This window comes from Diceros bicornis, chromosome 12 (genome assembly GCF_020826845.1).
Source record: "Diceros bicornis minor isolate mBicDic1 chromosome 12, mDicBic1.mat.cur, whole genome shotgun sequence".
NCBI lineage: Eukaryota > Metazoa > Chordata > Mammalia > Perissodactyla > Rhinocerotidae > Diceros > Diceros bicornis.
The window spans coordinates 45,745,029-45,758,546 of record NC_080751.1 but is presented as its reverse complement, the minus strand read 5'-3'; the positions used below and the strand labels follow the sequence as shown (position 1 = coordinate 45,758,546).

At 40.9% G+C, this 13,518-nt stretch overlaps 1 protein-coding gene and 1 long non-coding RNA gene across 3 annotated transcripts in view; one reads left to right on the top strand and one right to left on the bottom strand.

Annotated features, from left to right (window-relative positions):
• Positions 1-5,653, bottom strand: part of HNRNPLL (heterogeneous nuclear ribonucleoprotein L like) — a 42,850-nt gene extending 37,197 nt beyond the window's left edge. For both annotated transcript variants that reach the window (XM_058551401.1, XM_058551400.1), the window contains exon 1: positions 5,079-5,653. In XM_058551401.1, the coding sequence (XP_058407384.1) occupies positions 5,079-5,267 (189 nt within the window). In that variant the 5' untranslated portion in view covers positions 5,268-5,653. The remainder of the gene's footprint in view (positions 1-5,078) is intronic.
• LOC131412042 (uncharacterized) lies at positions 4,665-12,853 on the top strand. Its single transcript, XR_009221693.1, has 3 exons — positions 4,665-4,905; positions 10,042-10,093; positions 10,788-12,853. It is a non-coding gene; the product is annotated as an uncharacterized LOC131412042 (long non-coding RNA).
• The last annotated feature ends 665 nt before the right edge of the window (positions 12,854-13,518 follow it).

Here is a 13,518-nt window from a genome sequence, read left to right as displayed (position 1 = left end):
CGTTTGAATCTCTGGACATTTACTGGCTCAGTGAATAGGCTAACTACTTAAACTTTCTGAGCCTCAGTTTCACTATTAAAAAAAGAAAGAAAGAAAGAAAGAAACCAAAATCCTTACTATGCGAGATTACAATAAATAAATGGAACCACAAATATAAAACGTCTAGCACAGTGCTGGATGTAGTTATTGAACAAGGGTTCAATAAATGTTAGTTGGCACTCCCTACCTTTATCTACATTTCTCTCTTCTACATGATAACCTTCCAGTTATTTGTAATGATTTCTTAAATCACACCTAAGCTTACCCTTCAGGCTAAATATCCCTCAGGTTCTTCTGTCACTCCTCCTACAGTGTGATTTCAAGTGCCTTCTCCTTCTTTCTCTGGATACATTAGAATTTATCAACACAGTACCAAGAAATGAATACGGTATTTCCAGATATTTAAGATTATCCCCTCGTTACTTTGGATACTTCATAGAGACCAAGATCAAAGTAGTTTTAAGGGGCAGCTGCAAATATTTTTTAACTCACACTATGCTTAGAATTAACTACATATTTTTTCTTACTAAATTAAACAATCACTTCTCTTTACTTGGTCTTTTTCCTTTTTTTTTTTTGAGGAAATAATACAGCAGATCCAAAATATGGGAAACCCTTTAATTTTTCTATCCACAGTTTTTAGGTACATTTGATCACATTACAGAGCAAAGATTAAAAATAACAGCCATATGATTCAAATAACTTTTAAAAAATAATCTTTATTTTTTTGCTAATGTAGTAGAAAGAAATCTTTTGGTTTTGCCTACCCAGAACCCATTCCCCCTTCTTCTGGTTACACACAAAAGAGAGAGAGAGAAAGGGAGAGAGAAAGGAAGGGAGAGAGAGAGGAAGGGAAAGAGGAAGGGAGGGAGAGAGGGAGGGAGGGAGGGAAAGAAAAACTCCTCAACTCCATATTATTCCACTGGTATTCTCAATCACACAGTCATGCCTCCACAACTTCAGAGGTAGCCCAGTGATTAGCTGATGGGAGGGGGAGACAAAAAATGGTTGATCAGAAGGGATAGATATGGACACTGGGGGAGAGAAAGTGTTCTCTTTATTTGCTAGCTATAAGAATGTAAGCCTAGCTTTATCACTACATAAAGAAAATAGGCTGAAATATGGAAAGAGACCGAACCAAGTCTCTATGACATAATCTAAATCCCTGGATCCAGCCACGTCTGAAACTAGTGCCACAACTTTGCTTTCCCAGTTACATGAGGTAATCAATTCCCCAACCCCTGCCCACTTTTTGTTTTGCTTAAGTTCATCTGAGTTGTTGCTGTGGCTGCAACTGCAAGCTTTGAAAGCTGTATTCAACTTTGTAGAGTAAAAAAAAACACTAAATGATGCATAATCAAAGATTTTTAAATATGTAATTTTTTTTTACTATTATTTCCCCATTACTAAGAACAGCACCTAGCACACAGTAGGGGCTCAAGTATTACTTTTTAATGAGTTAAGAGATCACAGTGATCATCTAACCCAACTATCTCATGTGATAGGTACCAAGTTGAGTTCCAGAGAAGTTAAGCCACAAAGTATGTTGGTAGCAGAGCCAAGATACCTGCCTTGGTTGGGTTTATGGCTCTACTGACAGCTCCTTTCACTGTATGTGCTAACACGAAGAAATATCGTCACTTGTTAAAACCAAAAGATAGTTAAACCTACAAAACCAAAAGATAGTTAAACCTACTACTTTTCATTTCCCAAAACTAGGCCTGAAAATCCTCACTCTACCGCAGCAGTTTAGCTGAAGGAGACACAGGATATTACTGCTATAAAAGCCTCAAGGCTCTGGCACTTACCTGCAGGGCACACATCCTTGAACTTTTTTATTCCCCAGAGTGTATTACTATACTCAATGTCACAGTCTCTAAACTTTTGCTGTGGGACTACACTAACAAAGTGACCTCATCCCATCTTCCATCCCATATTCATCCAATAAGCCATCATAATATTCCTATCATCTCTGTAATTTAGATCATTAAAGTATAATAGTGTATCTTAAATTCAAACTAGATTTTCTACATAATGTATATTCCTTTGTTTGGAAATCCTAGGATCTACATTTTTATCTTGGCATTTTGCCATCTTACAAGTCTATTTATTAAGAGTTGAGAAACTTAAATTTTTTACCTCATCAGCAAACAAATCACTTGAACAATCTTTGATTTGCCTGTTTCTCACCAGCAGAAGAGAGTAAAAGAAAAACTTGCACGTCTCCAAAATGAACTGGCACTCCATAAATTTTTATTGATACCCGTCTTTTTAAAAGCAGATTTTTTTCTAAGTAACCTCCCAATTCAATTTCTCAATTGGTTTTGCCAAGTAAAACCCTAATATTCGGAAGTCAAGCTGTTTTCTTAAAAGCAGACACAGAAATTTACTATTAATATGATCTTGAAGGTCATGCCTACTAAATTTAAAGAACAACACTCCCTGAGAAGAAAGTAATTTTATAAGACACAGCACTGACCTCCATAACCAAGGTTTGTTCAACAATGCAGCCCAGTGAATCTGAAACACTCTGAGAGTTTTTGCTCTTCAAAATAAGTGCCAGAAGACACAAATTTGAAGGGTGTCTTATTTCTCACACCCAAACTACTAACTCATTTCTCTTTACACCTTAAAAACACCACAATCATTCACAATGATCAATTCATCTTTAAATTAGGAGTATTTGTAGAAACACTTTTTATTAAATACTCACTTTCCTCTTTAAATTTAGTTAATATATTATTAAAGCACTCATGAAAACTTAATTAGGAAAAGCCAAACAACGTAAATCTTTGAAGTCTCACTTTACACTTTACTAATTTCCAACTTAAGTTGAGAAGATCGCCCATCATTGTACCTAATCTGCATCTACTTTTAACAGTTTGACTCAAAGGTATCAGTTCTCTGGCTATGCTGAAGGACCACTGAGGTTAAGCCAAACCCTTTCAATTAGTTGGATAACCATATTTCTGGATGATGACGCACTAGACAGCAAACTTCTATCCAGGGAATTCCTAACGTAATAGAATTTTATTATGTACAGGTTTCCATAGTTGCAATGATTTCAAAATACTACCAAAAATTACATGAAGAAAAATGTTTAAAAACAGGAACAATAAGCCTTTATTAGATTTTGCGGTGCAATACTGGTTCCACTGTTAAATAAAAGCAATTCACCCTCTAAGAAACATAGCAGTAAGATAAACAAAAATTAGAATTTGTAACTCAATCCGTATATATATTAGTTCCTGCCTGGGTAATTTAAAAGCTGTATTACGTTAATTACTGAAGTACAACTTCAGGTATGGAAGGCATGTAGCTCAACTTTGACATTTTACAGATTAACAGAACTCAATAGTAGTTAACTGACTTTCCCAAGGTCACACAGATTGTGCTAAGACTCCTGACTCTCCCCAAGCCCTGCCCCAGAGCTATTTCCATTGCTCCATACAATTCACTTTGGATATATTAATTATATGTTATTTTCTTCCCAGTATCCAAAATATTACTACTCACTTAACGTTTAATGTCTTCAAAAAAAAATTTTTATAAACTGCTTAAAGTACCTTTTTAACATACTTAATGAAAGACATTTCATGCTGCTGCACAAAAACTCAAGCAACACTTTTGGCAAAAGAAATACACTGATCCAATACATCTAAATATCAGTTATAATATTCCTGTTTCCAACTTCCACAATGGAGTTGGATTTGAACTAAAACTTCTTAAGAAGAAATGTACTTCCTTTATTCACACTTCCAAGGTACGTTTTGAATATTCCAAATAAACAGACAATAAAATCAAAGTAATATCTAACCATAAGGAAACGATTTTATTTAGAGGAAGAAAAAGTTCCTTTTTTAAATGTGTTGCAACCTGATCTGTCACAGTATTGTATTTTGAAAACACTGGGGACTGTTGACCAGAATCTTTTACATAAAAAAATCAAACAATAGCTAAAAGGCTTGCCTCTTATAAAGGATGAGAAACATTTTAATCTAATAATAGAATACATGTGTATAATTTTGTAACTTTCAGGTAAAGTTTGCTTTAAAAAAAAATCACAAAATGTGTTCAATGTTTAAAGAACATCTAAGTCATTACGAGATAAGGCTTAGGGCACCAAAAAAGGGCAAAAACGTTTGCTTTGCTTTGTTTCCTTACAGTCTCCATCCAACTGAAGCTGAGTTACTACTTGCTCTGAATAAAACGATTTTCACATTCCTTCTGCCTCCAGCTAACATTTTTGATGAAACAAGAATCTAGGAACGTGTGTTTAATGCAGTCCTGAGTTCTGTTCCTTCTTTCGTGGGGTAAATGTGGAACAAACTCAATGAAGAACTGAGCTGATCTTAAGATCTGTTTTACTTGGAAGTAAGGGTGTGCCAACACCTACCAACACATTTTTTTTTTTACCGGAAAGCTAAACACGGTACTGAGCCGTAATCATGAAACTGGGTGGCAAAGCGTGCACGCCATGCCTACCAAGAGGGAAAATTTTTTAATTAAACCTTTAGGAGAACTAGGGTGGGAGCGCCAGGGCGTAATCTGTCATTTAGCTACGGCTCTCCTCTGGACCCGGGCGAGGAGAGCCCTCGGCGGAACCGACGCCACCATCCTGCGATCGTCACCAGCGCGCAGATGCTGCGGGCGGAGGGGCTCAAGGGTCGTCCCGACGCCGGCCAGCGGCCGCAGGACTTAGACTAACAAAGAGCTAATCGCGCACCAGAGCCCGGCCCAGTGGAAACAACGCCTCCCCGCCGCCCCCGCCCCGCGACCCTCCCCAAGTTCAGGGCCGGCGGCCGACTCGCGGCGGGGCCTGCGGCCAGGCCGGGGCCGGATTCGCGGTAGGGATGCGGGAAACAGGTAGGGCGAAGAAGAAAAGCCCCAAAGAGCAAAGCCGGCGCTTCCCGACCCGGGCAGCACGGCAGGAAAGGGAAACGAGGCGGGCGGGAGGCCCCCGAGCCGAGTCCCCGCGCCGGGCCCTGCTTCCCCGGGGAGCCGCCAGGCACAGCGGACGGGGCGCCGCGCTTTGTTACCGGCTGTGAGAAGGTCCGGCCGCCGCCGCCGCCATCGCCCCCGCCCCGGGGCGTCGCTTCCCGGCGGTTCTCGCCTTCCTCGGCTGAGTAATCGATCTCCCCCTCCTCGGTCTTGAGGCGCTTGGCCTGGCTCTCGTACTCCCGGTCCTCCTCGTACGTCTCCCTGGGGGAGGATGAGGAGGAGGACATGGCGGCGGCTGGAGGGGCCGGCTGGCAGGCGGATGGGGGTGGCGGCGGGGCGCGGGGCCTCGGACGCCGCAGGCCAGTCCCCGCCGCGGGCAGCGCCTCTTCAGCAAAGGTCTGCCGGCCGGCCGGCCGGTCTGCGGGGGCCGCGCGCCCTGGAGCCGGTGAGTGCGGAGAGCGGCCGGGATGGCGGGGGCGCCCCGGGAGGAGGCTCCGGAGCGGCCGCTCCCCTTTATCACGGAGCCAACCCTCAGCCTCTCTCTCCTCCTCTGTCTCCGTTCACCAGCCCAGGAGAGCGAATCTAAGGATGGGGACGCGACCGTGGCTTCCGGTTTTCCCTCCTCCCCTAATCCCCTCCCTGCAGCCCAGGCCGAGCCTCCACCCCCGCCGCCGCTGCCGCCGCCGCCGCCGCCGCCGCCGCGCAGGATCGAATCCAGCCGCAGCCCGCGGGATGCGCCCCCCCCCCCCCAGCCTGGGCCTCGCTCCCTATTGGTAGGGAGAAAAGTCGACCAGGCTTCCAATTGGCTGGAATGGCTGTTCGTCAAAAGCCGCCCACAACCGGCCTTGCCCCCTGCCCTGCGCCTTCTGAACTCGCCGCTAGCCTCCGAGTCCCGACCGCGCAACGCTCCCCGCGCGCCGCCCAGGAGCCGTTGCAGCGCCGCGGCCGTTAGCGCTGTTAGGCTAACCTGAGGCGAGGCGCGGGGTGAGGCCGGGCGGGCGATGAGACATGCAGTAGGGCCAGGGCTGCGGGTGTTAACCACGCTCCCGCTAATTTAAATGCTTTTATTACTTCTCTTCAAAAGAGGATGAGGAAAACCTCTAAAATCCCTGTAGATACACCTCACACAGCCCTGAAACTGCAGGGGGTGAGGGGAAAAAGGATTTGCAACCATGAAAGGAGCCTTCTCTCTATGTCGTTTGCAAAATCTGATGGAAGTGGGCGGACTCTCTCCTTGTCCCTAGCTAGATATTCGAGAACAGCAGTGAACATTTACTGAATGCAGCAAGGTGCAAGTCTGAAGAAAATGCTCCACATGGGCGAATGTTAGTTTGATCAGTTAGCACTCATTTCTCATCTGGACCCTTCTTTCCTGACAATTATAGGGGACTTATCTATGTAAGTTCCTGCTCCAAGTAAATGTCTTTTAAACCTTCCATATGAAATCTCATCCTTCATCCCAACTCTTTCTCTTCTGGGCAGTCTGTTTATTTCACGTTGTCATTTATTTTTGAAACATACGAAAGCCTTATCAAAATTCTATTTGCCCTTCAGACCACAGCTCACTTCCTCTGTGGAGCCCTGAAGACTCTTCCAAGCTTTTAGTTGCTGCTTTCTCTTTTTGCAAGAGGGCCCTTTATACCTACCTCTTAGGATGTTCTATTTTGTGTGTGTGTGTGAGGAAGATCAGCCCTGAGCTAACATCCATGCTAATCCTCCTCTTTTTGCTGAGGAAGACCGGCTCTGAGTTAACATCTATTGCCAATCGTCCTGCTTTTTTTTTCCCCCCAAAGCCCCAGTAGATAGTTGTATGTCATAGTTGCACATCTTTCTAGTTGCTGTATGTGGGATGGGGCCTCAGCATGGCCGGAGAAGCGATGCCTCGGTGCGCGCCCGGGATCCGAACCGTGGCCGCCAGTAGCAGATGGCAAGCGCTCAACTGCCAAGCCACGGGACCAGCCAGCATGTTCTATTTTAAAGACTAGGAGTGCTTGAAGACAGGAACTGTGTGTGCTCTTTTCATCTTTGCAAACCCAGTTCCTGTACAGTCGGTGGCACTATTTAGGTGCTCCACAATGCTGAATGAGTGATCCCTGGGAAGTAAATGTCCAGTATATCTTTCAGGAGAGAAACTGGCAAATCTAAAGCAACCTAACTGCCCTCTGTGACGTAAGCCTTGGACAATTGCCTAGGATCAAGAGTCTCTTAAGTGTTTCCGTTGTCCTTGTCCCTCAAATGCTTCCCTAAAATGTGGCTCTTCCTTTCCTAACAGTGTGTATTGTTTCCTCCCCCAGCCTACTTCTCTCCTTTCCAAAGTTATTTCCTCCAGAAAAGCCATTTTTTTTATTATTGACAATGCTTTAACATACACTGTTTTGTACTTTATAATTTACACTGCCTGTCATTTTGGAATTCAATTGCAAAACTTTTTCACAGCGCTCTACGGCTATAATCAAATTTGTGTGTGGCTGCAAAGGTACACTGACAAAATAGAACTAAAAAACAATTAGAAATTTATTTTTTAAATTAAGATAAAATGGAAATGGATAGAAGAGGGAGCTTTGGAGCTGGCTACAGATGAGGAAGAGCATTAGGAAGAATGAGAGAAGGCAGAAGGCCTTATACAAACTCTCCAAATATTTCGTGTGATGGTGAAAATATTTTAAATTCTCAAAGCCTAAATCCAACCTATGGATTATACCAGGTTAAAAATGCAACTCTCACATCAATTAATAAGGAAACCCAGCCTTGCCGAACCTTGCTGCTGTACTCAGCATTTACTTCACTAACAGTAGGTAGCAGTCAATATGTACCAATTACTAAACTTAATTCTTTTTTCAAATAGCTCAAATCAAACTAAGTAGAAAAACTGAAGAAGTAAAACTTAAAAAGCATGTTTAAAGGACATAGGTCAGAACATTGACCATGAGTGACCTTTGAGCTTGTTGCAGATGAGTTGTTCAGTGACAGTGACAGTAGGTTCTTTGATATGGAAAATGCTAACTTACTCATCGCTATACCAGGGGAAGAGCTAAAGAAGGAGGGCGTAAGTTATATTCTGCGTGATTTAACTCAGATGAGATAAAGAAATTACACACTGCCTAGTAGCCGGAAATACCGAAGAGACTCGGAAACAGCTCCTAAATGCCATGAGAATAATAAGTCAGTTATTTAATTCAATCTAGAATCTGTTTTGCACTATATATAGCCTCAGGCCTTTGGCCAATTGTCTGAGTGCTTGATTCGATTGGCTGCTGTTGATTGAGGTAGGCAGCAGCCGTGAGCTCTGGTTCCCACAACTCAAAGGGAATTTGGCAGTTATACTAGAGTAGGAGACAAGTCCAGGGCAGGCCTGGGGAAACTGAGAGTCAAGGTCCTTATAATCTAGCCCCAAATTGCCATTTAGTTTTAAATCTCATTGCTGACCTATGTAAAGTAATTTATAAGACATTGTGCTAAGTGATGAAGGGACTAGAAAACTATATGAGCTGGTTCCTGCCTTCTCAAAGCTTGCAGTCAAGTTGAGGAAACAAGTCACATACCTAAGAGATTGGCTACAGGGCACATATAATATATATGTAATAATAATAACAGCCACTTACAATGTGCCAGGCACTGTGCTACCACTACAAGTGTCATGTCAATAAATTCTAACAGAAGCCCTCTAACAGACACATTATTATTACTATACTATGCCCATTGTACAATTAAAGAAACAGTCTAGGAGAGGTTAAGAGACTCACAGTAAGCTAGAGAGACAGAATTGGAACCCAGGCAATCTGAGTCCAGAGCCTGTATTCTTCATCATGAAGAATGATGATTTAATTATTGTGTTATTTACTGCCATGGACATACAGATCAAATTTACAGTCATTTATCAATACTTCATATCAATAATTCATTCACTAATTTCTGCCAGCGTTTATACAGCAGTAATTCTGGGAAGCGGTGAATAGATTATAGTTTTCACCATTTTCATTGGTATATGCTTCTGTAGGAAATTACAAATATAATGCACTGTTTTAATGTTCATTTTTAAATTTCATTTCTATAAGAAAGGCCCAGAAATCATAAGAAAAGTGTCACCATTTTCTGATGGATGCATGATTTGAACAACTAGAGATGCAAATTATGAGGTTTTCATACCCAAACTCAATTTTCGGTATAGCTGCTATTTCATTGAATATACAAAACTTTGGTTTCCTGCTTCAGCTCCTGCAAAAAATAAAATAAAACCTTCATGCACACCTTACTTGTGAGCCACATTTCTAAAGGATTGGAATCGTAGAAGTATATTTTAATTAAGACGTGTTTAATGTGAAATCCAGCTTAGACCAAAGTCCATTCAGAGACAAATCAATTAGTTCCTACGAAACATTTTCAAATCCAGAGTATACTATTTGTGATGATACCACTTTCTTGTTTGACAGAGATCCCCAAAAATGAGCACTGGCGTGCTGTTACCCAAACTAGCCCCTTTGATTCAATCCACATTTGGTTAATTATGGTGAAAAGAAGCCCCTGTTCCAAGAGGATGGGCCCCGCAGGAAGTGCCTTGAGCAATATTAGCTCCCTGTGTAGTCAAGTGTAACCACAGTGGTATTCGCCTTCAGGTGCTATCTTCATGCATATCCGCCTTGGGGCTAGAGTTGCCACCATGTTTGACCTCTTTAAAAAATAATAATTTGTAATAAATCTGCAAAAATAAAGTAGATTGACCTTAGAAGGACTGGCTCATATACCAGATAATGACAGGTAAAATTCAGATTCTTGTTATCAGTTATAGCCACTTATCTTAGTTTTAGAAATATTTAAACTATTTTCATTTTTCTCTCTGACACGTGTGAATTGATTGTGTTTTAGACATCTTTAAACATAATTTTAATAAAGAGTGAAATCATAGCATTTCTGTCCACAGTTGAGAGTAAATAGAATTTATCAAAGTAAATTCATCTTGCATGTGAAAATATAGATAAAACAAAATTAACAAGTAGTTGCTACCACTTGAGCTCTCAATTCTTCTTTTCTGTCTTTTTTAATTTGACTCTATTTTAATTTCAGAATAAAAATATCTTGGAACAGCCCACCTCATCCCATCAAGGAAATTTCCTTGGTAAGCAAGTTATGAATTCGCTCATTCATCTTTCTTGATCTTTGATGCTGAGACCACTATAAAAATGACAAGGGATGCTAAAGATAACACATAAATCAGGTGTTTTAGACCTTGGCTTTTTGACCTTTGCTGTCTTCAGCTTTCTTGGCCGTAGCAACATCTTTGCGTTCTGAATATTTTAGGGGGCATTTGAATCGAATAGAACAGATTGTAAACAGAATTGTGTAATTGTTTCCCTTGTTGCTATTTACTTTCCTAAACCATTGCAGTATTTTCCCCACCCCTCACCTCTAAGACCAGGAAATTAATAGGCCACCTTTATTTTAAGACGGAAGAAAAGTGTTTTGCCTATGCATCCTTCCTTTGGTAGCCACAAGTCTGCTATTGGGTTTGGCCTAGACCTGTGCTGTCCAAAAAAGTGGTCACTAGTCACATGTGGCTATTTACATTTAAATTAATTAAAATTAAATGAAATGTAAAATTCAGTTTCAGAGTCATACTAGCCGCACTTTAAGTGATCGATAGCCACATGTACAACTGGCTGCTGCTTTGGGCAGTGCTCGACTGGACTGTAGGATAGGGAAGGACTGTACTTCATTCGTCTTTGTATCTTCATCACCTAGAACAATGCCTGGTACATAGTAGGCACTGACTAGACATTTGTTGGTCTTAATTAACCTTCTCTTTCTCATAGCTCAAGAAAAAGAAGGGGCCAGCCCAGTGGCTTAGCGGTTGGGTGCGCTCCGCTGCTGGCGGCCCGGGTTCGGATCCCGGGCGCGCACCGACACACCGCTTCTCCGGTGATGCTGAGGCCGCGTCCCAGATACAGCAACTAGAAGGATGTGCAGCTATGACATACAACTATCTACTGGGGCTTTGGGGGAAAAAAATAAATAAATAAAATTTTTTTAAAAATTTAAAAAAAAAAAGAAAAAGCACGTAAAACAAAGCATGTAAATTTTGCAAATTATGTCTATGCAGGTTTCTCAAGACTAATCTACAGTTTGATTTGCTCCTCACTCATATTTGAAATGAGATGATTTTAAAAATATAATTCCATTTTTCAAACAACTAAACAAATATGGTTCATTTTGTGCATTAGATGTACCAAAATGTATATAATTTTACAAATCAATTGTATTAAAGGTGAGATAGGCACATTTAATGAAAGATTTCCTATTGTGAGTATTTTTCAAAAGTGAAAATTCTTTTCACAAAGTGAGTAGTGACTCTCCAATTTGTCTTTAAGAACACCATTATATGAAAATCAGAATTTTCACTGAATTGAGAATTAGGCAAACAAAAATAGTTTTCTTTAAAGGTGGTATCATAAGCATCTGATGTTGAAAACTTTGTGATAAAGTTACTATTATTACTAATTATAAATAAATAACCAGCATTGTGTAGCACTATACTATGTACAAAGCAGTTTCACATACATTGCCTCATTTGATTCTCACAGAAACCTTATGAGGCAGACAGGGCAGGTCCTTACTGTCTCCATTTGGCAGATGAAGTTCAGAAAGACTAATCGTTTGTCTCAAAATTCCCACCTTCTTTTCACTGTACTAATGAGGACATATGAACTATCAATCGTGACTGGAAACGGAACTTTTAATTTTTCTGCCCTATTTGGATGGAACTACTTTCCTAGGAATATAATTTTTAAGGCAACATATAATTTGTACAAACTAAAACTACTGTTTTATACATCTGAAAATATATCTATATATCAACACCTGTTCAGAGAAGGCCTTCAGTAAATATTTGCCAATAAATCAATGAATACATGAGTGGTCCTGAAAACAGATAGAGCAGACTATATCAATCAAAGTTCAGTTGCAGAGAACAGAATCCACTCCAGTTAGTTTAAGCTGGAAGAATTAAAATACTTAAAGAATAATTGAAAGTATTAATGGAGTGGTTCTCGAAACCATACGTCAGAACTAGGATACGAAAAGAGCTGTGCTTTTCCTTGTTGAGAAACTGACAGCTTCAGAACTACACCCCCACAGCCACTGTCTGGAGGCCACCAGGATCAGGAAGCTGCCACTTGCACAGCCAGCTCCAGAATCACACCATACCATCTGCAATCTGAACCAGCAAAATGGATACATTGCCCCACGCTGCCTGATGTTCCTGAAGCTAACGACTGAACAATGGGACTTCTTGTATCTCTGCTACAGAAGAAAAAAAATGCCTCCACAACTGTGCCTGTCAGAGAAACAGACTTCCAGATCTTGTGTGGAAGCATCTGGTTGTTGAAATCTAAGTACTTCCATAATAATAGCTGCAAGAGAGTCTGAAGGATGTGATTTTTTGCTTACCAGTCTCTGCAGTACATGAAGCATACTTGAAGCTTGAAGGAAGATAAAATGGCTGTTAGGTGCAATCCTCCTTATCCTCCACACTCACCTAAAGAAATATGCTAGAGAACCTCCATGATGACAGAAAAGCTATAGCTCAGTTATAGCTCAGTTCTCAAACCTCAGATCCCAGGCAGTGCCACATTAGTACAACTTCTTCCAAGGGAAACAAACATTTTAATGATTTGCTATTTTGTTAATGCCCAATAAGTGCAACCTCCCATCTAGTAATATTACCCCGTATTTCTAGATTGGTGCTCTCAAATTTTAATGTGTACATAAATCACCTAGGAATCTTAGGAAAATGCAGATTCTGATTTGGTAAATTGGGATAGAGACTGCGATTCTAAACTTCTAACAAGCTCCCAGGTGATGCTTATGCTGCTGATGTGAAGACCACATTTTGAACAGCAGTGTTTTAGATAAGCTCTCTCCAACCAGGCTGCCCAATAAGTGGGGTGTGCTAAGATAATGATTCCCTTCAACCCTTGGGGAGCTAGGTGAGCCAGATGCAGGCAGAGTCTCCAGGCTAGTTGGCTCCAGCTTACATCAGTGTACAATACAAATATTAATATTTTCTACCTGTGCTGTGATGTGGCAAGCATTGCACTATTTGAATAATATGTCAGTTATTGAGTTTTGGTCAAGTATTGGCCAATACGTGTTCTCTTTTTGGAATCTTTTATTAGTAGCAGAAATTTTTTTAAATATTAAATATTCTTGCAACAAATTAAAAGAGCTAAAGATAGCAATAATCAACTTACATATCACCAAATCAACTCTTGTAATAAATATTTACAATGAGAAATGATAGTACTAATACTTCATGTTATCTCAATCTAAAAGGAAAGTCTCTAAGATGGCTTCAGCTGTTCTGCCAATGACACCAAAATGACCATAGGAAGGGAGAAGAGAGAAAGTCAGTCTGCTTGATTGTTTCCATAGTGCAATACTTTTTGCAGAAAAGAAGTGAAAATGTACAAAAATGATATTTGGAAATGTTTCTGCATAAATACCAATGTGCACATCTGCAATTTAGACATTTTTTTGTCCTGCAAA